General features: G+C 42.3%; 1 protein-coding gene across 1 annotated transcript in view; it reads left to right on the forward strand.

Moving 5' to 3' along the window:
• Positions 1-25525, forward strand: part of EPHA4 (EPH receptor A4) — a 143571-nt gene that overhangs the window by 75701 nt on the left and 42345 nt on the right. Inside the window, exon 5 of the mRNA XM_080798695.1 lies at positions 6225-6563. Coding sequence (XP_080654821.1) covers positions 6225-6563 — 339 coding nt within the window. The remainder of the gene's footprint in view (positions 1-6224; positions 6564-25525) is intronic.

Here is a 25525-nt window from a genome sequence, read left to right on the forward strand (position 1 = left end):
GCAGTGATCACAGCATCTACCTTTTTTTTTTTTTTTTTTTTTCCTGTCTTTTACTGAAGTTCCAGTTGCTTTCTATCAGAATGAGAAAACTAGTTTAATCAGACTTGTGGATTGGAGGCGGGGTGCCTAGGGAGCACGTAGTTTAACCTTGACTTTCCATGGAAAGTCCTCCTTCACATCAGAGGCATTTTAGGACTTAGGTTTGGTGTTGTCTGGTCCCTTTCCAGTGACCTTATTAAAGTAAGAGTCCTAGAGATTTCATGTGGCTGTGTTAACATTGGTTCTCCTGCATGGGGCTGCTTTAAAACCTGACATAAGCCAGTGAATGTGTTCTCGGAACTACTCAGGAATTATACTTCAGTCTGATACACAGGAGGGAAGAACTAAGATATGTAGAATTACTGGAATTTTCTTTTATACTTGGAATATCACCCTTCTTAAATGTCACATTCACTCAGCTTCTCCAGATAGTATGTGCTTTATTTCTGGAAGGTTGTCTTTTCCCAGAAGAGAGCACATGGTGGGTTAAGGAAGATCAAGCTTCTTTTTATGATATCACATGATACGATATTTTATTATATGATATGATAGCCCTTTGCTTTTGCTGTAATTTGGCTACAGCTTCTTTGGGACTTCATACTGTCAGACTCCTGTCAACTGAATGCATCTTGACATCCCACCAGAAAATAATAATTACCCATTGTAGCACCTTTCACCGGTACCTGCTGTGCTAGAGAGAAAGTATTTCACACCAGCGAAGCAAATGGATGTTCATTCAATTTATCCACAGTGGCAGGAATACAGCGCCCATTTCTTTCAGAGCACTGAGAAACTCAAGAAATAGGCCAAAATATTTCACATATTTTATTTCTTCCTGAGTCAGTGAAGGTAGATGTAACTTCCACCTCAGAAGCCAAGGGTTGTATGAAGGTGTAAATCAGGGGTTCTTGGACTGAGCTGCCTACATATGTTCAGAGTGTGCTGGAAGTGTCTAGAATTAACGTGCTAAATGATGACGCTTCCTCTGAGCATCTTTTTGAGGGGAGGGTACGTTGCTCCTCACAACTTGTCAGCAGCTGGGGTTGGCAAACTATAGCCCGAACGCCAAATTCAACTTGCCCCCGGTTTTTGCAAATATAATTTTCTTGGGGACACAGGCACATTCATTTGTTTCCGTGTTGTCTCTGGCTGCTTTCAGGGTATGGCGAAGAGTGGAATAGTGGCGGCAGAGAAAGTATAGCCCATAAAGCCTGAAATATTGACTCTCCGCCGGGCTCTTCACAGAGAAAATTTTGTTGAATCCTGCTGTAAAGGATTCGTAGGTTAAGGATTATTGCATTTGACTTGAGAGCAGAGCCATTATTATCTAGGCCACTAAATTATATTTAAAATGTGACGGGCATTCTAAACATGAGAAATTTAAAAGACTTTAACGTTCTAGCCCCATTCTTGGCAGCAGAAAGGGATTTTAATACATGAATTCCACAGAAGTTAAAAAAAAAAAAGTAAAGGAAGGACATTTATTTTACCTTACATAGTCTTAAGCATTTGATTGATTTGTATTTAAAAATGTCTTAATTTTGATGATAAAAATAAAATGTGAAGGAAAACTGTGGTTCTTTAAGGGCTAATAAGGAAAATACTAGCCTGCCTTTGAAAATGAAAAAATTTTTTCAGATACGAAGTTTTCCACAGCTTCAAACCTGAATAAACCATCTGGAACCAAGATGGGGAAAGAAAGTCATAATAACCAATCCTAAATTAGCAAAATTTGATTGATGGAGCCCACATTTTTTTCATTTTATTTTTTTAAATTTTTAAAAGATTTTATGTATTTGAGAGAAAACAGAGAGAGAGCGAACATGTGGGGGAAGGGGCGGAGAGAGAGGGAGAAACAGACTCCCCACTGAGCGGGAAGCCTGTGTGGGGCTTGATGACTCATGACCGGAGCTGAAGGAAGATGCTTAACTGACTGAGCCACCCAGGCGCCCCTTTAAGATTTTACTTTTAAGGAATCGCCACACCCAGTGTGGAGCTTGAACTTGCAACACTGGGATCAGGAGTCTTACACTCTATCAACTGAGCCAGCCAGGCACCCCACTGAGCCCACATTTTACACTCCCAGCCACCCTGGCTGGTAACAGCTATGAAAATGATGAGGGCCAGCAGAGAGCCTGCTCTGCGCCGCCTGTGCTCAGCCATGTTCGGCTTCCTTCAGTCTTTCCTTCCCTCAGATTTCCTGCCCTCCCCTCCTCCGTTTACCCAGGAAAGCATCAAAATGAATCAGAGTTCTTTTTCCCTCCATCTTTGACAGCAAGTAACACATAGTAAGTGCCTGCTGAATACATGAAAAGGTCCGCAAGTCCCTCCTCACAGGAGGAGGCACAGGATATGATACATAGCCCGACTGAATCTTCCCAGAGTATTTTTAAATTCCAGAACACGGGACGTCGAATTAAACTAGGTACACTGAGATACTCCTTTACCGGGCTTAATGCTGATGAGTCTCCATGGGAAGAGCTGACTATTCCAGCTTTCGCTCAGGGGAGGCGGTATTAACTCACACACAGTAGGTAGTGGGCCTCAGATGCACTAGAGGACCTTGTGAGTTTTCTGTCAAGGCATTCATTCATTCATCGGCTCCTCAAACGTGTGTTGAACGTACTCTGAACAGGGAATCGGGGGAGACACTGGGAAATGATGAAGACGTCAACGGTCTTGAAGAGCACATCTAACGGTGATACATACAGATATGTAGTGTATGTCTGCTTAGCAGGACCCCATCAAATTTTCCAGACAGAGTAAGACATAGAAATAAATGAAATGTTGAACAGTTGTATAAGTGGGATTGCAGCCGATCCTACATATGGGCTAGTAGTGAGAAGTTTTGGGAAGGACAGAATCCTGCCATGCACACGACCTGAAAGTTCCCTGATGTTGTATGCTCAGTAGATATGATCTCAATATGGCAACTAGAAAATTTAAACAAATGCTATGGTTATCCCATTTTGTTTTAGATCTCGTGTTTGTAATTGGAGACTTTCTTGCAGTTGGACAGATTTCTGATGAAAAAGGCACAATCACTTTTCAGAAACTTACTTGTTTGATACACTACTTCCGTAAACAGAAGACAAGATAATCGGAGATTTAAATTTTTCCCTCCTGGATTCCGTGTATTTACTGAGAGAGCCCATATTATGCAGGACACTGTTTTCTTTTCCTGATAGCCATTTCTACAAATAATGGTTTTAAGGCACAGCTGTTAAATATTAAGTATGACTGCTGGGTCTGGCTAGACTTTTGGTTATATTAAAGTATGTACTTTTCTTGTCTTGAGAATACAGTCTTTTCTGAAGAAAGGATGGCCCCTCCTTATAAAGGAAATATGTTCATGATCTTTTAATTGACACAAGTTTAAAAAAAAAAAAAAGAGAGAAAACCATGATCCCACAAACAAAACACAACCACCATTAAGATTTTAATTTATAAAGCATGAGCTCTTTCCCGGGCCTTTGCAGAACTCCATTATAATCGTCCTGGGTGGGCATTTTTCCCTCTGCCTCCCCCCCAAAAAAACTCCACAAAACAAAACTCTGCTCTTGTCCAGTTTTGAAGCCCATATAACATCCCTCCCTATGGCAGCAACACATAAAACACGTGCAGTGCAATTCACCAAACCACTCATGGAGGCATCACTGAATTTGAACTTGCCTCGTCCAGTCCTCTCTCTTCCCTTTGGCATCTACCTCAGGGTTGTCTTTAATAAGACTCACTGCCCAAAGGAAGAAGGCTGTTCCAGGCTACCACTTGTTCTGGTCCAGCCCTCCATTTTGAAATCCTGCATCATCCTCCCCTCCCCCCAACCCCCGCCAACACCTCGCCTCCACAGGGCAGTGTTCTATGTCTGAGTCCTGTGACCATTTCCTTTTCTGCTCCATTTCTTCTCTGTTTAGACACTGCCATGCCCCGTCCTACATACTAATTAACTGACTTTTTGCTTCTGCATTGCTTGATTCATTGTGTCACATTTTCCCATGTGAAAGTGGACCAGGAACCTTGGCAAGGAGGTTAATGGATTTAAGAGTCACTCGTATTTAACTCTGGAAGTCACAGCAAAATAAGAACCCGTGGCTGACCCATTTTATAAACCACGCTGTGGTCAGCTTTAGTGGCAGACTGCTAATGGATTTCACTGTGCTGGCAAACATATCTAGGATTTGAGTAGGATTGAAATACACCTTCCCTTTCCCTACCTTTACATCTCAAATTTTAACTGAAACTACCAATTTTGGTATTATACTTTTGATGGGGAACCCATAAGGGAGTGGAAATAACCCTAGAGTGGGAGTTAGTAGTTTTGGATTTTAGTCTGATTTTGTCACTGAGTTGCATGAGATTTCAGTATTAGTATATCCACGTACTGGATCTCAGTTCCCGCATCTTGAAAATGAAGTTATTTGACCAAATGATGCTTAACATCCTATCTGTCTCTAGGACACCGTGATTTTAAATAACTGTGTTCATTTATTCATAAACCATTTATGTATCTTTATTATAGTCCAGTCAGTGTGCTAGGGACCATGGGTATAAATTTGAAACCTAAAGAAGAAAGACATTTGCATTTTCTTCCTGCAGACTTCTGTGGGGGTAATCTCACTTTTAAACACACTCTTACAACACTGGACGGGGAACAGATCTCAACTGAGAGTGGTTGTTGGTAATTAGTCTCAAGGGGAGATAGGGAGTTCTGGCTGCTTTGTGAGTCTTCAAGTAAACGCTAAGAAGAGAAATGGGAGGGTGGGTTACCCTTATTCAGTGTTACCACCAAAATCCTTTAGCCATTCATCAGCATGAGCTAAGTAATAAATATTGAGTGTGGCTCCTGATTAATAGGTTCCCTCTTTCAGTTCCCTCTCAATGGCTACTTTGGAACAACACATTCTATTACGGTTGACTAGCTAAAGCTTCTTCCCAGTTCATACAGGCCTCCATTTAACTTCCTTTTCCTGACGAACACAAAACATTTCCCTCAAAGCCGTCATTGCAGGTAAATTAGAAATAGAATAAATACAGTGAGCGAGAAACTTCAGATTTTCATGAAAACTCACTCTGGTTCTTTTCTTGCAAGACCAGAATGGGAAAGCGGAAGGAAAAGAAAGGACTTTCCACGTGTTCCATTGAGTAGGTACTTTTCATTAGAGTGTGGCAGGCGTCTCTTCAGCCTTTGGGAGTGGCTCAGACCAGGAACATTCCCTCCCTTCTCCCACCCGAATTCTTCTCCTTGAAGGCAGCGCGTGTGACAACTTCTTGGCATGTGGAGACGAATCTACAGCAAGAAACAAGGAGGTTCAGCGTGGCTCTCTGGTCTTTTTATTTATATATTTATGACTATCTTTAAAACCAACCACTGTGTTGTTTGCAGTCAGTTGTTCTGTTTCAAAACAGCCACTAGCATCATTCCCGTTTCGTAAACTCTTTGATGCCGGTGGGAATGAGTATGTTTAAAAGGGCCTCGGTGCGACTTTGGGCTGCTGAGGGGCAGGATGCGGCCCCGGGAACCTTTGCACAATCTCTGCCTCAAGTTGGGATCTCCCAACAGCTGTACCTTCGACATCTCTGCAGCCAGGTCACACCAGTTCCCACGAATTACCTAGAAAAAGCTGAACTCTCAACTGCTGTGTTGAACCGAAGAGCCTGCCTCTCTAGACAATTCAGTTAATTTTATTCCACCTTGAGGACATACTGCACTTAGGAACCATGATGTATCTTCAAAAGTGGTACATTAACTGTTACTTTACCGGAGTCGCACCGTGGCCCTGGATACTAGAATCACATTCATATGCCTGTTTTCAGATGATGAGATAAAACTAGATAAGTTCTGGTATTTTCCTGCCGCTTCAAAGGGAAGCCTGCACTCGAAGCCCATTTGATGTCGAGATGCACGACATCTCCGAGCGGCAATCAGTGCTACTGTTGTTTGCACGGGATTGAGAGTGACATACAGGCAGCCAGCCTTCTTTCATGTGGTTCTTTGAAAAGATCTGTTTTTGCTGGGGTGATTTGCTTTCTGCTTTCTTTGCCACATGGGCCCACCTTACCTCCTAGAGCTGCAGAGAATAATGTAAACTCTGAGTGATTCCAAAAGGATAGTTTTAGTTCTTGGTGTGATAATCTGTGTGTGTCTTTGTTTGTTTGTTTGTTTCTTTCTTTCTTTTTTTTTCTAGGCCCACCATCTGCTCCCCTCAACTTGATCTCGAATGTCAACGAGACTTCGGTGAACTTGGAATGGAGCAGTCCCCAGAACACAGGTGGCCGCCAGGATATCTCCTACAACGTGGTGTGCAAGAAATGCGGAGCTGGTGATTTCAGCAAGTGCCGACCCTGTGGAAGTGGGGTCCACTATACCCCACAGCAAAATGGCCTGAAAACCACCAAAGTTTCCATCACTGACCTCCTGGCTCACACCAATTACACATTTGAAATCTGGGCGGTGAATGGAGTGTCCAAGTATAATCCCAGCCCGGACCAGTCAGTGTCCGTCACCGTGACCACCAACCAAGCAGGTAGGAACAAGATCTCCTTTGTTATACGATACAAATTTTTGGGGGGAGGGGTGCACTTATGTTGGTATCCATGAATGATACTAAAGTTCTACAATTGAAGTAGAATCACACGGATCTATTTATAAACCCGTGAGCTGCTCTGTAATACAAAAGATACTTGGAAGAACGTGCATTCACTCGCAAGTATTTTTTTGGACACCAGCTGCATAGCATGACCTATACTAAGTGGTGGTGATTCAGTGCAATTAGAAGACAGTGTCTGATGGGAAGGGGTTGATAGTCTAGTGAGCCGGGTCACTCCATGTTGGACTTCTCTTGTAAGGGATTCATATCAGCCATGTTGATCACAGGTCCATGGTTGGACATCAGAGCATTTAACAGATTATTTTGGAACATAAAATTGATTTTTACCAATGCATAGTGCTAGGTCGGCATTTGCTGCCTTTCCAACCAAAGCATCTGTGGCTGTTGTTTGGATCTTATTTGGTCTTTTAGAAATTAAAAAAATGTATCTGGACCTCTGCTAGAATCATCATGTAAATCTATGAACAGTGAATAGTTTAATGGGCGTTCTGTGCGGTTTGATGACGTTTTCCTGAAAACGCATACTGGTTTTGCAGCCACTTCCATAGTTGTATCCATCATTGACATGTGGGGGAAGAGAGTGAGTTTTCCCCGTATCCAGCGTTGCTTTCCCCTTCTAATTCTGTAGACTTGAAAACATCCTCTGTTCACAAAGAGTTTCTGCTGAGTTGTAGAACTGTTACAAAGTCTTGGATATTGGATATTTAGAAGTGCAATTCACAATGTGCATTTCTAGGCTCCAGCTCCTGACCCCCTCAAGCCCGGTTCTCCCCTGAAAACGTTTCCACGCTTTCTCACACTCATTTTCCATCCCGGATCTCTGCCTCACGTTGCTGGCTCCTTGTTATTTATTTCTGCTGAGTTAAAGGGGAGTAAGAGAAAAGAACTGTGGTTTACTCTGTCATGAGGCTCTTAAGAGCAACAAACTTCGCTGGAAAAGGATTATAAATTGCCCGCAGCCCTGTCCCCTCTAACTGCACTTCCCTCTTACATGAATGTTTCAGTAAGTGCACTCCATAGTTAAATAGATCTATATTAATTGATCCTACAGTGAAAAGGATTCCAGCGTCCCAACCTAAAGTCATGATTTTTCCGCTGTGCCGTGAACTCTCTAGAATAAATACAAAGTTATGACGCGGGCAAGATTTTAAGCTGGAGCTAGAATGGCAGATGTGACCCGAAGGCAGTTTCAGCTACACAAACGCGACCAGTCTTTTAAAATACGCGGCGTGAACAGATCATCTGGTTAACGCTTTTGTCTTTCATGTCTGCACTTACAGGTGGTGAGCACTGTTCGTGGTATTCGGTTTTATTTTTTTTACAAAGACTAGTATGATTTAGGAGGTTGTGATAGTATCACGAGTACTCTGTCTTTGCCAGCTTTTTATTATTTCTTTTTTGGAAATATTGTCCATAGATCTTGGGAAGACATATTGGTGCTACTAGTGTCTCTGAGTTAGACGAAGCCAACCTCTCTCCACCCGCTGGGGAATCTGGTTTATGAGTCAATCAATATTCTTATGTTCAGCCTATGTACTTACCCTCAAACACATCACTACTTGGTGTTCTTAACTGATTTAAAAGTAGGAAGGGATCTTTTGAGGCTATACAAGGTGAAGTCATTCTCTTTGGCAGAGAACTGCCTCTGGGAGACGTGCTGAGGACAGGCTTGGCTCCCCCAGATTTGCGGGGAGGAGTATGGCTATGACTCTCTATATAATACACGTAAGAATTCGAGCCATGGGATTATGTTAGCTACTACCAGGCCAGAAGGCCCAAGGAGTGCAAAGAAGACAAGCTAAAAAAAAATCTCCACCAAAGGAAGAAAATGTGCAAAAAACGTTACAGGAGAGGCAGGAAGAAAGTCCCACGTTTTCTTAGAAATGTAGGTGTAATTCTTTGAGCTCTAACAGAAAGGTGGACGGGGAATTCCTCTGACACAATGAGGTTATCTCTGCTGTGGCGAGTAGCCCTGCCAGGAGGTTTGTTGAACAGGACAAAATTCCAGCTCCCTATTTTAATTTTCATGAAGGGTAATGCTGGGAAGCTGTTCAAAATTAAAAATAAATCTTTCAATAAGGAGACCTCCTATGTGGTCCGCCAGAAAGCTTTCGCTTCGCTGAGAGTTGTACATGTGCGAAGCACTGCCTCATTATCCTGCTACGATTTGGAGGTCCCTAATTCAATATCAGCGGAATAGTTTATCTTTGATGAACAAACCCTTTCTTCGTGGTAGGGCAAATTAATAAAGTGGGCCAAAATTCTGGGTGAATGTAGCAACCATAAACTCTGTCAAAGCTCCCCTAAGCATATTTACATACACACAAATATATTCTAATTGAACTTGTTCCTATCTTTTCATTAAACTAAATTCCTTAGGGACTTCTATAGACAATGATGGCTCATTCTGGAAGGAATATGAAGAATAGATGATTGTTAGCATTGCCACCTGAAAGCCACAGTTTCACGGCTGTCTGGTTTTGCCCTGTTTTCACAGGGTTCTTTCTTGTAACTTATTTAACAAACAGACACAGACCCTCCTGGGGTACCTGGTTTTATCACCACCACCTCTGAGACTCTCATGGCTGAACAGGTTTGTGAAGGTGACCTGACTCACCCAAGCTAATGTCTGGGCCAGTACCTGAAACCCGGGAGCACCCTCCTCCCTGCTCCCGAAAGGACAAAGTGGCTTTCTTTTACAGTGATTGGATAATTAGTAGCATCCCTGTGTTCAGCCTGGCGTGCTCCCCATTGGTGAAACCAGACTTGGAGTATCTGGGCACGGAAATGGACTTTTGACGAGGCTTTGATCATTTAGTTGTGGAATGTGGTGTGAATGGGCCGGTGTTCTCACATGGTTATTTAAACCATTCTAATCCAAATCATATTGTTGAGGTCTTAAGAGGTAAATAACATGCTTTTCCTCCCCCTCCCGAGTTCAAACCCAATTGACACTGGAGCCAAGACAAAGGGAACTCAGGATGTCAGCTTTATTGCTGACCATCTGATTGAAGGATGTAGCTTTATTTCTGTGGCCAAAAGGGCTGGTTCTAATGACATTTGCTGGGAGTCACCCAGAGACTAGCTCAGCTGGCTGACTGCAGGCTCCCCACAAGGAGAAAGACTGTGCTACGGAAGTTGTCCACCCTGGACAGGTCTGTAGGTGTGGAGAGCAGAGAGGGTGTAGGACTGCTCCCATCCCCACCCCTGGGCACCCCCCGCCCCCATGCCAAGAGTCGGAAGGAGCAGCGAGCAGCGGTAAGGGGGTGAATGTGGGAAGCTCCACAGAAGTCACCTTCGGAAAAGAACAGATGAGGAAAAGGCAATTCCTCCCTACCCTGTCTCTTTCCTGCGTTACCTTTTGGAGGTGCAAAGGGAAGTTCCATGAGAAAACTTATGTTCGCCCTCCCCCATCGAACATCCCCCAGCAACCGTTGTGTTTTCTGTTTAGGAGGAGATGGTTCTGGTGTTTATGAAAAATGAACAAGCAGACTGCTGGGTGATTTGTTTTCTCAATGGCTTTTCTTCGGTTTACTTTTCCTTAAGTGGACCATCTCGGGCAAATGAATACAGGACATGTCACTGGGACAGAGAAATGCTGTATAAATGAAACAAGGTTTTCCTGGCCAAGCAACACAACTGTGAATAGTTTTGCTAAAAATGCTGAGATGGCAGCCAGCAGTAGATCTTACTATCACAAAGCCAGTTCGCACGTTTCCCACCCCGAGTCCCCCACCCCTGTCTTCCAGTTCTGGGGCCGAGTCGTACTTGAGGTTGTTTGGTTTATTTTAAATCATGATGAACTGGCATGGGTCATATTCCCTCCTAACCCTGAACTGCACCTGGGACGATTACACATGTACGTATGTGTGTATGTACGTATGTACACGTGTATGTAAACTCCACACCTAACATGGGGCTCAAACTCACTGCTCTTAGATCAGGAGTTCCAGGCTCTACCAACTGAGCCAGCCAGGCACCCAAATGATCACACTTTAGATTTTTATTTTGCATGAGATCCTATTCTAGATACTTGACAATGAAATGGCATCTGGTGATCTCTCTTTGGCACAGCTGCAGTGTCCTAGTCACAAACATCTGTAACACACTGAGTTTGGAGGAGTTCAGATGTTTGGTGGATTACATAATTGTTTGAACCTCGCTGATCTCTAAGATCTTTTCTAATTCTAAAAGTCTGTAATTCTAAGAATATAGCCATGAGCTATGAGCATGAAGAAGTAGGGCTTATTTCCATAGGCTATTCAGAAATGGGATCTAACAGCAATTTCAAGGATGAGAAAAAAATTCTAATAAATATTCCCACAGGATTAGCAGAATGCACCTGCATCCTGCCTCCTCTCTACCTCCAAACCCACACCTACCAAAGTATTTTCTTCGAAAGGCGAAATAGTAAGCTAGTTGCATCACAGGGCTAGAGAGTTGTTCAACTTGCATCCCTGGACATCTGTCAATGTCGGGAGATATTTTTGGTTATCTCAGCTACGAGGGCCAGGACATCTAGTGGGTGAAAGCTGGGGATGTGGCTAACCATCCTGTCATGCACAGGACAGCCCCTACAGCAGAGTCATCTGGTTTGATGTGCCAAGATTGCCAAGACTGAGCAAGTCTGCTCTAGAGATAATGTTTGAAAAACAGATTTCATGACTTCATAGAAATGCTGACCTTCTAAGTGTTCCATCAAGATCCTGCCTTTGCTTGGTTCTGCGGCTCCATGCTGGGAACAGAATGCTCCCAACCCTGTGTTAGAGGATAGGCAGTTGTACAGGGCCCCTTGGGACCTCTTGTGAAGAATCCCAGTTGCTTTACCACCGAGTGAACTGGTGCTGCTTGTTAGTTAGAATGGCCTTGTTCTCTAGGATGGACAATTAAGACTGAAAGAAAATAGTACATCAGTGGTGAAGTGACAGGACACCTCGATGGCATGCCACCGCGCAGTCCCTGGTAGATACTCAATACCCGTGTGTCGATTAACACATTTGTTTATAGTAAAAACAGTGGACTCTTTATCAAGTAGTGATAAATTTAATAAAGCCAAAATAATGAGTAGAGAAAAGAAAATAACTAAGTGCAAGAGGCAGACTGTCTTTTACTACTCAACTGGTAGGTTCCCATTCTCTCTTTCTCTGTCATCTTTTAATTAGACATATTATGTTATTTGAGTAGGATAATGGAGAACAGTGGGAATTCTCATCCCCACTGGGTATAATTGCTACCTGTCTTCTACATGGTAAGAGGAAAGCTTCGGGGAGATGGTGGGAGAAAGGGAAACATCTTAGAGCAATTGAGTTAGGTAATGTGCTCGAGGCATGGTGGCACCAAATTTTGTGGGGTCTGAAGCTTAGACAATTTTTGTGTGATTTGAAAAAAAAAAATCTACAAAATGATAAATAACAAACGAAGAAGAGAGCTTCAGAAAGGGCCTCAGCAAACTTCTTCAGCTTCAGTGTGTATAATTCTACTGTCTCTGATCGGGTTGTAGGGAATGCAGTTGTCACGTATGGGGCTCTCGTGTAATGATACCTAAGGACAGAGAGGAACAGGAGGAAGGAAGAAAGTCTGGAGGTCCAGTCTGACCTGGGGTGAGAGGCCTTGAAGAGCAGGGTCATCCTGGAGTGGTCCTGACCATAGCCAAGTGTGACAGGCAGCACCGGAGTGTCCTCAAGTGTGGGTCATGATCAAATTAACAGGCAGAAAGCACAGTCCTGGTGATTTTGGGAATGGTAATAAAACACTAACCCAAATAAGATGTGGCCAGAATGGAGGCTTTTCTGTAAGCTTGAAAAGGAAGGCAAGTGGTGGCGGGGGGAAGCTCTGTTGATACTTTAAAAAGCACAAATATCTGACTTCTTTTAGTGCCCTGATGCAGAGGTTGGCAAACTATACTACCGGGGGCTAAATCTTGATCCTCTAACAGGTGGGTACAACCCACTAAAAATGGTTTCTCTATTTCAAAAGAGTAATATTCTGCACCACTGGGAAATGATAGAAAATTCAGTTTTCAGTGTCCGTAGGGAAGGTTTCTAGGAATGAAGCTCCACGCCTTCATCGGGCTATCATCTGAGACTGCTTTCACGGGACAGCAGCGGAGTCAATGTCCTCCACAGCGAACATACTCACCATCTCACTCCTTGTGGAAAAATGTTTGCCGACCCCTGCTCTGGAGTACTGCATTGAGAAAGACCACGATTCAGGAAGGAGTTTGAGGGGATATTGAGCTGCTAGGGTCATTTGTCGGAAATTACCCTGGCCAACGTTGTGATAGACTCTAACATTTAGGTCAATCTTACCTTCAGAATGACTTTATTTTAGGCAAAGGTTTTATGTATTTATTTGATCTAGAGAGAACACAAGCAGGGGGATGGATGCAACCGAGGGAGAGTCAGAAGCAGATTCCCCACTGAGCAGGGAGCCTGAGGCAGGGCTGGATCCCGGCACTGAGATCCTGACCCCGGACAAAGGCAGACGCTTAACTGACTGAGCCACCCAGGCACCCCTCAAAACAATTTTAATATTTGGCAAGACACCTTCTGTTTTTAGAGATTTTGACTATGTAAACACGATTTCAGGGAATCAAGTCGAATTTCAAGCATGCCTTCGCTGTCTTGTACCACGAATCTTTTCCCAGTGACATTCAGGTTTAAATAGAACGGGGGACGTGCTCAAGTGTTCTGATAAGGCAGCGTTCAGGGCTCTTGAAAACGTGCATTCTGAGCAGTGTTGTGGGCTGGCTGGATGCTGGCAGCAATTTTCTTCTTAAATAATCGTAGGCACTGCTCTTTGACATTGTCCCCTCGCTGAGATGATTTCTCGTTTGCCTTTGATCTCAAGTAAATCATGTCGTATTTTTCTTACTCCTAAGAAAGTTAAAGGAAAGATGCATGATGAAACTTGCTGAATATAAATCAGAAATCTTTCTAAAGACATATTTTAAAATTCTTTAAACAAATCGTAGGGCGATTGCGTCAAGAGATTTTGCTGGGAAGTAGTTCGCCCATCCCCAGTGGTTGGTATGTGATCATTAGTACCTCTCAGTGGAAGCTGGTTGGAGAGTCCTTTCTGTGCCTAAGTAATTATAGGCCCAAACAAGCACACAATGGGCTTCAGAGAAGCCAGGCGGCGATTTTCTCATTAATAGCCCGGATCCAGCTATGGGCTCCTGGTTTAGTTCATAATGCCTAGGAAATGTACATGTAAAAACAGGGAGTTCAACTTTTTTTTTTTTTTTTAAAGGAATAGTCTCTTGATTCTAACATTATACATAAAATAATTTCATGTCTATTGAGTATCATTGCCGCCTCTATAATTATTAAGCATACTCACTAATTATGATCATAATTAAGAATAAAATAAACTGGGAGATGTGCAATGGTACACAGCCGCTTGTGTGTAGCACTGGGGCCCATGGATTTGTACTCAGGGTGGGTGCCACAAGTCCTAGGGAGGAGGAAAAAAATAGAAGGACTTACTAAATTATCCTGTTTCAAGGCTGACTGAGTAGCATAGACAAATGGTGTGTGTGTGGAGAACGAACTAGTAATCATTGTATGTAGATAAAAATTGCTTTGCATTTTTAAAAAGATGATAATACAGTTGACCCTGGAACAATGCAGGGGTTAAGCGCACCTGCCCTATACTGTCGAAAATCCACGTACAGCTTTTGATTCCCCAAAACTTAATTACTAATAGCCTACTCTTACCAGAAGCCTTACTGATAACAATCGATCAACACATATTTTGTGTGTTATGTATATTATATACCGTAGTCTTACAGTAAAGTAAGCTACAGAAGAGTAAATGTTATTAAGGGATTCATAAGGAATAGAGGATACATTTATAGTACAGTGTTGTATCGGGGAAAAAAAAATGTAAGTGAACCTGCCCAGTTCAAACCCATGCTGTTTAATAGTCAACTGTTTTTCTGTCTAAGGAAATAGAAGTTTTATTTATACCCAAGACTGAGGACACTGTTTGTCTACTCTCATCCCTTCACTTTTACATAAATGTACATATTCACACACACTTTCTTTTCGGTGGGAAGGAAAATTCATTCGCCAGCTTTCACCCCAAACCCTTGACAGTCTATTTCTGATTCATTTTTCATTTCTTAGTACTGTGCTCGTTACTTTGAACACTAACACTGACTTTGCACCCGCTGGAGAAGCCATCAAGCGATTTGAAAAATAAGTGCCTGGCGGAGATGAGAAATGAACAGTGCAAGACTAGCGAAGGTTTTAGATGGGCTTCCACCTTGACTAGTTATCACTCCAACTGGCTAAATTAATGACTACCTTCTCAGAGGAGCCCGGAGAGACTCTGGAGATAGCTTGCACTGAGCATTACTAAGAAGATCCGAAGAAACTTTATCAAACCTCCCATTAACCCCCTACTAATGTCTTTAAAGATTTTTTTTCTTTTTTTCCCTTTAAACACCAGGAAAACCAAGAGCCGTGCTGCAGGACTAATTCTGCATTGAAAGATCTTAAATCTATGGGGACTCATTAAAATGCGTGTCCACGTCATGCCTTCTCTGAACAGAGCCTTCTCTGCACGCCCACGTCTGCGTGCTGTTTTCATGTGGGTATATAGTGAGAGAGCATTCCGTATGTTGTCTTCAGGTAAAGGCTTGTGAGGACTTTTTTTTTTTTTTTTAAAGTTTTGCATTAATCTGTGAAGATAAGCAAGCCTAAGCTCTATCCGTCCGCATTAAAAATAGCCCTTTTAATGTCTTCCCCCAGAGTCCAACTTTTGACCACCTCCCTCCACAACAGGCATACTTTTCCCTCCTTTGCCTGTGCCAGAAAAATGAAAAAGATGCCATAGGTTGCCCCAGAACTACAATAACAGAAAAGAAAGGTGGTTCCAGACATCAGTGTGGTCGCCTGCCTAGTGAACACCATGGCTTCATTGGAAAATGTCGCTAATGATTTGGTCTCACATGGGAAAGTGGGTACCCAGAGTGTGGTGGGAATTTGACTGAATAGTCAGCAAAATGGCTGTCAATTCAGGCACAGTGCTGAAGAAATACATCTTACATTAAATTCCTTCTTCCTCTGTTCTGATTAATTGGTCAGCTCATTCTAAAGGGGACTCTTTGTGGCTCTCCTGAACCATCTTTTTTATTTTATTTTATTTTATTTTTAATTTAATTTAATTTATGTTATTTATTTATTTGTTTTTATTTTTTTATTAGCATATAATGTATTATTTGCTTCAGGGGTACGGGTCTGTGAATTATCAGTCTTACACAAGTCACAGCACACAGTATAGCACATACCCTCCCCAGTGTCCATAACCCAGCCACCCTATCCCTCCCCGCAGCCCCCAGCAACCCTCATTTTTTTTTCCTGAAATTAAGTCTCTTATGGTTTGTCTCCCTCCCAATCCCATCTAGTTTCATTTTCTCCTTCCCTACCCCCCCAATGGCCCCCCACCCTGCCTCCCAAATTCCTGTCAGAGAGACCATATGATAATTGTCTTTCTCTGATTGACTTACTTCGCTTAGCATAATACCCTCTACTTTTTATTTTGTTTACTTTATGACAAAGCACAAGGGCCACTTTTCAAAAAAATCTCTCTGAAATATTTGTTCTATTTTGCGATCACTCTTACAAGGAGAGGAAGAGGGAAGAAGGGAAGAGGTGGCCACTCCTTTTTGCCTGGCACCTTCCATTGAGAACTTCTGTGAATTTATTTCGCAGGCATTTTGGCCTCACTGTCAAAAAGACTTCTTTAATGAAGGCTCTAGGGTAGATGATTTTTTTTTTTAATTTTAAAATCTGTGTCTTGGAACCTTTTGACGGTGATGTATGCATACAAACAAGACAAATACATAGCTTCAGCTTCTCAGTGGGTATTAAATAGGGACCTGCCACCAACAGGTTCACTGTACATAAGGAGCTTGGGTAAGATCCATCCATTAGCACAAACACAGAGAGGGGCAAGCTCACAATGGCTCCCCAGAGAGTCGTGGTTGTCTACATAACGTACTGCAAGCTGTAAATCTGCTTCTTGAATCAACCCTAATTTTTTTTTTAAAGCATAATAAGTATGTATTTTGAACATAGAAAGTCTAAAGATGGGCAAGAGAGTATAGCTTCCTCCATCTTCCTCAACCAAAGCAGGGGCACACATAGAGATGGGTGAGGGGTTTCAAATATGCAACTAAGCTTAATCAAATGTTCTTTCCACTTTCCAAGATAGAGATTTTTTTTTTTTAATCTGAAAATTTTAGATGATCTTAAGAGTTGTTGGTGTAGCCCTTGTTTGCACTGAAACCCACTGAATCCTGATTTTAGGAATCTTTCTAGGAGGATCCTTTGGGAAGCTTGGGAACTCTTGAAGCTAACATCATCTCATTTCAACCCATTTTAATATAGGGGCATGATTGATTGTTATTACAGTATATAATGGGGATTTTTGTTGCTTTGTTTTCTGTTGAAAGCAGAGAGTACAAATATGGCAGAATATCAGCCTATGGAAATTAGTGTCTTGTAACCAGAGCACAGGTCATAGAACTTAAAAAGCATAAATTGTGTTCACTGCCCTCATTATAGAAAACCAGTGCCAAGTAGTCATCTAATTCAGGTATGGCTCTAAGAGGCTGGTGATACATTGAAGGAATCTTTGTGTAATGTCAAAGGGTATGTCTGGGGCAGAATGACCAATGAGAAGCCCTTTAAATGTCCCTGTTAATTCTTCAAGAGTATAACCTTCATTGCATGTGTGCTTTGGGTGATGGCTTTTTCTCTTTCTTTCCAGCTCTTCTTCCATTCTTGTTTCAGAACACACACGAAATACTCCCGTAACTGCCTGGAGTGTGCGGGAGCCCCGCTCCAGGGTCTTTCTCGGAGACCACGCTGTGGGACTCTTTCTAGGCGATGTGTTGTTCTAATGAGGTCCTTGCCAGTATTTACAGATTGACTCCTGAGTGGAGTCCATGATACTGATTTTCACACTTCAGCAAGTTGTGTTAAAGAGAGGCCCCAGTGAGATGCTGTGAACTTCCTAGTTAAAAAAGAAAGAAAAGAAAATTCAAGTCCTAAAACAATGATAGATTTCCTAATTCACCCTTTGTTATTCTTTATGCCTACAAAAGTTATCTTGTACAAACACATATCCAGCTGGAGACATCTATTGGCCTTAATAACATTTTAAAATTTAATAGCTTGGTTGTTTCAGCTTTGGACTTATAATGCCTGTAGGAGTTTAAACTATCTGGCCTATACATTTCGTTTCTGGCAGATACCCCAATATTTTTTAAAAAAATAATAATTCTATTGTTGCAAATTCCCAAGCTTAAAATTCCTTGTCATAAATTATGCTCCTTTCTCTAACCTCGATCATAGCTTTTATGACAATTGCCAAAAAGATAGAGTTTCAAATATGAGGGCTTCAAGAATATCATTTCATGTCCACATTTTTGAGAGCATAGCATGTGGTGACCATTTGTATATGAAGCATTTGCAAAATGTGCTGGTTGTAATTTAACCCAAAGGTCTCCATCACTTCTCTCCACTTATCAGTCACTCTGTACTTGTCTTCATAGCAAGCAAGAAACCGGGAAGGAAAGATTTAGCTCCGAGTAAAATGAAGGCTTCCTTAGGTATTACTGAAAAATTGGCTCCTCGGCATTTGTTCTGAGGCTCATGGATACTGCCTCTTGAGTATTTGACTTCCCTGGGTTCAGAACTTCCCCAGACTTCCATGTAGTGAACCCAACTGGGAACAGGAGGGAGAGTCACAGTAGTGGTCGTCTTCCTGCTTTTTCTTTCTCCCCAACCTCCCTCCACCTGCAACACTCTACTCTACCATCCATGGCCATCATTTCTCAGCATTTAGCCATTGTTCTTTAAGCCAAGCAACATTTGGACTTGGAAAAGTTCCAAGTAGCAAAGAACACATAGATTTGCAACTAAAATTGTATTGAAATGTACCCTCTGCCTGTCTGTCTTATCCTGTCAGTGATAATCTGTAGCCTATAATTTCATGCTTCACTTTATTCTTTGTCTGATATTTTTCATTTCTGTGGTTTTCTTTTTCTTCTTCCTTTTTTTTCACTCTGTCCATGTGTTTTAAAATGCAATGAGAGAAAGTTGAGTTATTAAAAAGTAGTTTCAAATTTAAAAATAACAATGGCTGGTAAAAGTGGTTATTATTGAAGAGCGAATATCCTCAATTTCTGGTCACCATGACTTTTTTCTCTTTTTTCAAGCAGCTCTTGTGGTCTTTTTAAATGACCACTAGGAAAAATAGGTATCCTGTTGCAATTGTAAAAGTGATGGGGAATTGGATGGCTCAGGAGATGACTAATGGGACTCCAGACCTTTCTGTCTTTAGGTCACCTCCTTGAATCTGGACTGTATCATAAGTGGTCCAAGGCCTGGCCATCTGGCAGTCATTGAGTGACTATGGTAATGAAATTGGTCTCAGTCCAGGTCTTAGTCGACAGGTGTTCACATCATAAGTGACACTAATTGACTTCCTACTCTTTCAATTTGGAAGACGGTAGACTGTCACTGAGACAGTGATGGGGAAGGAGTTCGTCATGATGTATGCAGACTCCATCGAAAGCCAAGGAACCCAGCGCCTCGAGCTGGCACCAGCCTCGCATCATGCAGATACTGCACTTGCCTCTTACGGGTTCTGTTAGCCTGGGAAATCAAAAATAGCAATCTAATCTCAAAAGATTTCCAATAACTCAGAATGGTTAAGGCCGCTTTTCCGTAGTTAACAGGAACCTCCTCGTGGTGAGACTTTTCTCTTCCTCTTGTGTCACGGTGATCAGATGCCTCCGATGAAGATTATATGTAAGGAAGAAAAAAGAAAATTGGATTCTGGGCCTCCGTGGAAATATCAGTCAGGCTACCTGTTTTTATTTTTCAATTTTTTTTCTTTGTTTGGGGGTTGATAACCAGGTCACCCGTTCGTAACAGATGCTATGGACGGTCTACTCCTTGATGGAGAGGAGACATCGTTGGATGTCTCTCTGGAATGCTCTTGTGAAACGAAGACCCATGTGAGAGAGTAACTCTGAAACCTTTTTATTAACATAAATTTTGGTGCACAGAATTCCAAAGCTTTATCCACCACACTTATTCCGTTTTTCTAGGCGTCCAAACCCGGAATAAGCTCCCGTTTCACTCTCACGTGGGGCCATGACCTGGGGCATAATCTGACCTGACTTGGAAGCCAAGTATAATTAGTACTATTAGTAGCACTAGTATTAGTAGTTGTGGTGCTGATTAGTACTGCTGGTACTGGTAGTATTGATATTTTGCTGCCTGGAGTTTCGTAGGTTTAGCTCATGGCCTTTTTTTTTTTTTTTAAACTACACAGATGATTTGGATGTCCCTATAGCAAGTGGCAAAGCCACACTCCTGAATTAGTTATCACACTTAAAAAGTCAAGATGACAACAGTCATAGTGGATCTATTTATTGAAACAGACAAGCTCTTTTAGCAGAATGATCAATGTCTTACCTCCTTCTGAAAGGCTTTTCCAGGGGTAGGAAATCGTCAGGCATTTGATATAAAGTAATGAACAGGGCTCTTTATTGGTCAGTTTCTGGAGCAGGCTTTTAAGCACTTCTGCCTGTAAATGTAGAAACGTGAGTGTGGGAAGTAAAAGGCAACAGCAAAGATTTACTAGGTGCATCTATCTTCCTGGCTTTTAGAGTCTTTGTGATTAATACATCTTTAATAGGGGACTGATCTAGATGCTTCGGATGTCAAAAAGCTAAATGTTACAGCATTGTCTCCTTGGTTCCAAACACAGCGGGACGATTAGCAGCTGTCTGAGTAACAAAGAGAACCTGAAGCCCACAGCACAGCTTTTATTTTCCAGATTTGGAATGCCTGAAGCTCTCCAGTGCAGTTGACAGCTAGAGGAATAGAAGCCCTGATTCACAGCCGCTCTCTATGCTGTATTTCTGCTCAGCAGAAGAGAACCTTTCCTTTATACCACCCTCCGTATTCCAGAAAATTTTGGCAGGCGTCGTTGGGCACGGAGGAGCCCACTTTGCCCAAGGCTTGTCATCATCCTTTCTAATCAAAACGCATACAAAATAATTTCAGCCAAGAGTTTATCCTAGATACTTCTTGATCTACTGAGGAGCAATGAAAAGATTCATCTTCCTAGAGGCATTCAGAGAAAAAAAAAAGTTATTTCATTCATTTATTCTTGCTAACTTTGCCCATTTAAAACGGTTGTCTTTCTCAGGCAAATTCTTATAAATTGCCTTCCAGTCAAAAGACTTGTTTTCCTATTAGCCTCAAACTGGCATTCTTACTTAACAGGAAATACACACTGAATCCTGCCATGTTTCTGTTGGCAAATATTGGGCTACCCTTGTTGGAACCTGCCAACAAGTTTCTTAGTAAGCAAGTAGAAAATAAAACAAGCAGTTCTCAATGAAACAGAAGACACACTTGAACTACCTTGGAGACACTCAGTGCCCGAAGTCATCCCCAATTACTTCTAGGGGACATGCACCTTTGTTCCAAGTCGAACTGTTACTCACCTTTTTTTTTTTCCCTTTAAAGATTATTTATTTATTTATTTATTTGACAGAGAGAGAGAGAGAGAACACAAGCAGGGGGAGTGGGAGAGGGAGAGGCAGGCTTCCCACTGAGCAGGGAGCCCGATGTGGGGCTTGATCCTGGGACTCGGGCATCACGATCAGAGCTGAAGACAGTCTTAATAACTGAGCCACCCAGGCGCCCCTGTTACCCCCTGTAATCCTACAGCTGGTATGGCTATACATGTAGTAATGTTAATTTAAGATAGTAATTTTTAAAAAAGTAAAACAAACATTTAAGTAATATGTTTTCTTTACTGCAGAGAGCAGGAATTGCTGTGTGGCTCAAATATGAAACAGAACAGTTAAATAGTTAGAAACGTCCTAATTTGCAAAAACTCAGATCTTTCATGATACCTTTAGACCTTTACCCAGAGGGTTAACAAAAGATGTTGGATGGGTCTTTCTAATACTAACTTTACTATTCCATCCTTTATACCCTTAGTTTTAGCCTTTTGATTATGAACTATACACATGTACAGAAAAGTGGATAAGCCACGAATACACAGTCAGCGAATTACCAAAGCAAACACCTGTGTAACCATAAACCAGAGCAAAGACTAGAACATTGTCAACCTTCCAGAAGCTTGCCTTTTACCCCTACCCCTCCCCTAACTTCAATTACTGTTACTTTCTTTTGCAATTGAGTTGTTCTATTTCAGAGAGTTCTCTTCTTAGGTCTTTAAGTAGTTCTCTGGTGAGGTGATTCATCTCCGAAAGCTTTTAAGCTTTGTCTATGAACAGAGGTCATGTCTAAGTTACTTCTGGATTTTTGGCGACCAAGAATGTACAGGGACAGTCCTATACCTAAGTAACATATAGCAGATGTAGGATATGCTGTTGCTAATGCTGCTGATTCTTTGGGAGAGCAAGCCATCTAATGTTCAAATCTCTCATTTGCTACCAGTGCCAGGAGGGGAGAGACTGGAGGCCTCCTGTGGCTCAGTGGTTGAAAATGTGGGCTCCAGGACCTGACTTGTGAATTCACCACTTACATACTGTAACTTGGGGCAAGTTACTCAAACTCTCTGTTCCTTAGTCTCCTTATTTATAAAATGAGAACAATAATAGTACCTGCCTCATAGGGCTTTTTGTGAGGATTGTATGAATTAATTCTTGAAGGACCTTTAAAACGGTGCTTGGTACATGGTAGTTAACAAATGCTGATTTAGTGAGTGTGTGTTTATAGGCATGGTAGGGTAGGAGGATTGTATGCTTTCGAGTCAGGCAGACTTGGGTTTACAATCTCATTTTATAGCTCCGGTCCAATTATTTACCTTCTATGTGTTGCCTAAGTTTGCAAATACGAATTCAAAGGTGATAATTACAAGTACCTCAGAGAGCTGCTTGGTCGAAATGGTGGTAAGCGTATGCCAGTGCCTTGTGGAGGTAGCCAGATACGCTCACCTGCCCCTTCTTCTCGGTTTTCCTCTGATCGACATGGCCCAAGCCTTTAACTGTGTCAGCTGTTAACTAGGCAGTGGAGACCAACATTTTTCTGAAAAGAAAAGCCATTTTTTTAAAGACTTTATTTATTTATTTATTTGACAGACGGAACTCACAAGTAGGCAGAGAGGCAGGCAGAGAGAGGGAGAGGGGAAGCAGGCTCCCCGCCGAGCAGAGAGCCCAATGCGGGGCTCGATCCCAGGACCCCGAGATCATGACCTGAACCGAAGGCAGAGGCTTAACCCACCGAGCCACCCAGGTGGCCATTTTGAGAAAAGCCATTCTGAGAACCCCACTGTCTTTTCCCATGGGATGTTAAGACAAGCTCCACAGAATCTTTGAGCCCAGTAGTTTGTGATTCTGCTGAATTCATTCACTGGGAGAAGACCTGCGGCCAGTTGTGTCCCTGCAAAGCTGCGCATCTGCTCCTGGAATTGCTGACCTCGGGGCAGTACTCCCTAGTCTCTTGCACAAGTGAGTAGCTGTCTGCTTACAGTGACCGAGCTGTGGCCTGAGGGTCTGGGAGGGAACCTGAAACCATTCAGGCAGCTTGAGACCACAGCTCAATCTTCTGGAGTCACCAGAGTAGTTAGGTAGTTACCATCTGAAAACGTTCTGTGCAAGAGGCCTCTTTTTTGTGAATGGCTCCATGTTATCTGAATGAGTACCTGCTGTAACCCCAAATGTCCGTTAGTTGGTTAACACTATAGAAAGTGGTTTGTTGGGCACCTGGGTGTCTCAGTGGGTTAAAGCCTCTGCCTTCGGCTCAGGTCATGATCCCAGAGTCCCGGGATCGAGCCCCGCATCAGGGTCTCTGCTGAGCAGAGAGCCTGCTTCCCTTCCTCTCTCTCTGCCTGCCTCTCTGCCTAATTGCGATCTCTCTCTGTCAAATAAATAAAAAAAAAATCTTTAAAAAAAAAAGGAAAGAAAGAAAGAAAGTGGTTTCTTGCCCAAGTTGTATCCATTTGGTGAAGATGAGGGAGGATTTGGGCCTGGACACGAACAACATCCAGCCCCAATAGAAGGTAGGATAGGGAAGATGGAGAGACCCAAGGACACTGTTGATATGATGGGTCTGGAAAAGGAATAATCACTTAAATCCACATCCCATTGTCCAGAATTCAGTCACAGGATCCCTCCAGCCTGAAAAAGAAACATAGTCCTTGTCTGAGCGGCCCCATCCCAGAAATAGTTATTTGGGGGAGGGGTGTTCACATCTTTGGACACTTAGCCACAGAGGCCAATCTCAACACCTTCCACTTGCTTGTGCCAACACGGCTCGCGAAGACCAAGGATATAGTGTCACGTTCTGTTATTCAAAATGGGGTTAACAGCTCGCTCTCAAGGACTTCTCTACAATTATCTGCCACCCATTTCTCTGGAATAATAAGTAAAGAAAGAGTCTGAGCTTCATGCTTTGTAAGGGTTTGCTCTCGGGTCACTTAGTTAAGGCACCGTTAATGTCCCATATCCAGATTCTGAAAATCTCCAGAAGCATTGGTCTTTGCAGCCGTTGGTAAGTGTTACTGTGCCCTGCTTTATTTTATAGTACTTGTTTAAAATCGACTCTGTGTCCTGACCTTGGAAGGAAATCACTTTCGTGGGAGTGGGGTGGGGGGAGGAATGGATCCCTCATATATTTTAAGTGTATGCTTAATTAATATTAATATACCCATATTTAAATATAAATGGACTTCCTTGAATTCAGTCTTCTAAAGGATTTAATTGAGAATTTGGTGCTCTATCTTTTGTTGAATAGGAAAATACTTCTGTATCAGTTTTGGAGTAATCAACTTTTTCTGTACTTATTTTTTTTTTTACACAATTTTACAGTTTTATTTCTTGACTCTGATAAAATGTGCTTAGGTGCTTATTAATGATGAGGCAGCTAGATGCTAAAGGGTGCAGAGCGGAGTTGTTAACGTTGGTGATGTAGCACCAGTGTAAGGGAGGGTGCATGGGACTTGAGTCTTTTAATGATTTTTATTTAAAAAATAGCAGAGGGTTAAGCCAGCTGGTTGAATGTAGTGGAAATGAAATCATATGTCTATGAAAACACTTCACACTGTTGAGTACTATAAAATACTGCGATGATCATAGTAAAAAAAAAAAAAATTACTCACTGGTGTTTAGTGCCATAGATAGTGCAAAGCTCAGAGGAGAAATCCTTCCCTCCTTTGGTGGCATGTGGAAGAAAGCAATTAATATTAGCACCAGCGTTCTTAGCATTTCTGTGACGGCAAAACCCTTAATCACAAGGATATCATTAGTGCTCTGAAGCATTTAATTTTGATGCCTGACAGCATTTTAAAATGCACAAACCTTTGATAAAGAGCAAATCAGAGCTGCGGTGTTGAAATGAGAAAGAAAGAGGGAACAAAAACCACCTTAAGCCCCAAGTAATTAAATTTAAATATGCCGTTTGCATGAAGCAGAGATACGTATAAACTGTGGGTTTATTTTAACTATCAGTGAAAGACCCCTTGAGTAAACATTGGCTCTTACATTCAGATCCTGGGAAGGGGGCACCCTGCTGTGGTTAAGAAGTCCTCTTCCCTCCTAGCACTGGGCATTGTTGGACCACTGACATCTCCGGCTTTGGGTTTCTTGACTTTCCTAAAGGGCTGTTTCCACTCTTCCTTGCCTGCAGGCTGGAGAGCTTTCATTGAATCTGCTTATTTCCTGCCTTCCTCCCTCCGCCCTCCTAATTTGAGCCAGTAGTGAAATGCAGTCGATCTGTTTGAGCTGCTCCTTTCCCCACTCAGGGTCTCCCAAACTGTTTTTAATTCATTGCTCCTGATGCTGGACCCAAGCAAACAGTTCGATAGCCTGCAGT

Source organism: Martes martes (assembly GCF_963455335.1).
Source record: "Martes martes genome assembly, chromosome: 3".
Lineage (NCBI taxonomy): Eukaryota > Metazoa > Chordata > Mammalia > Carnivora > Mustelidae > Martes > Martes martes.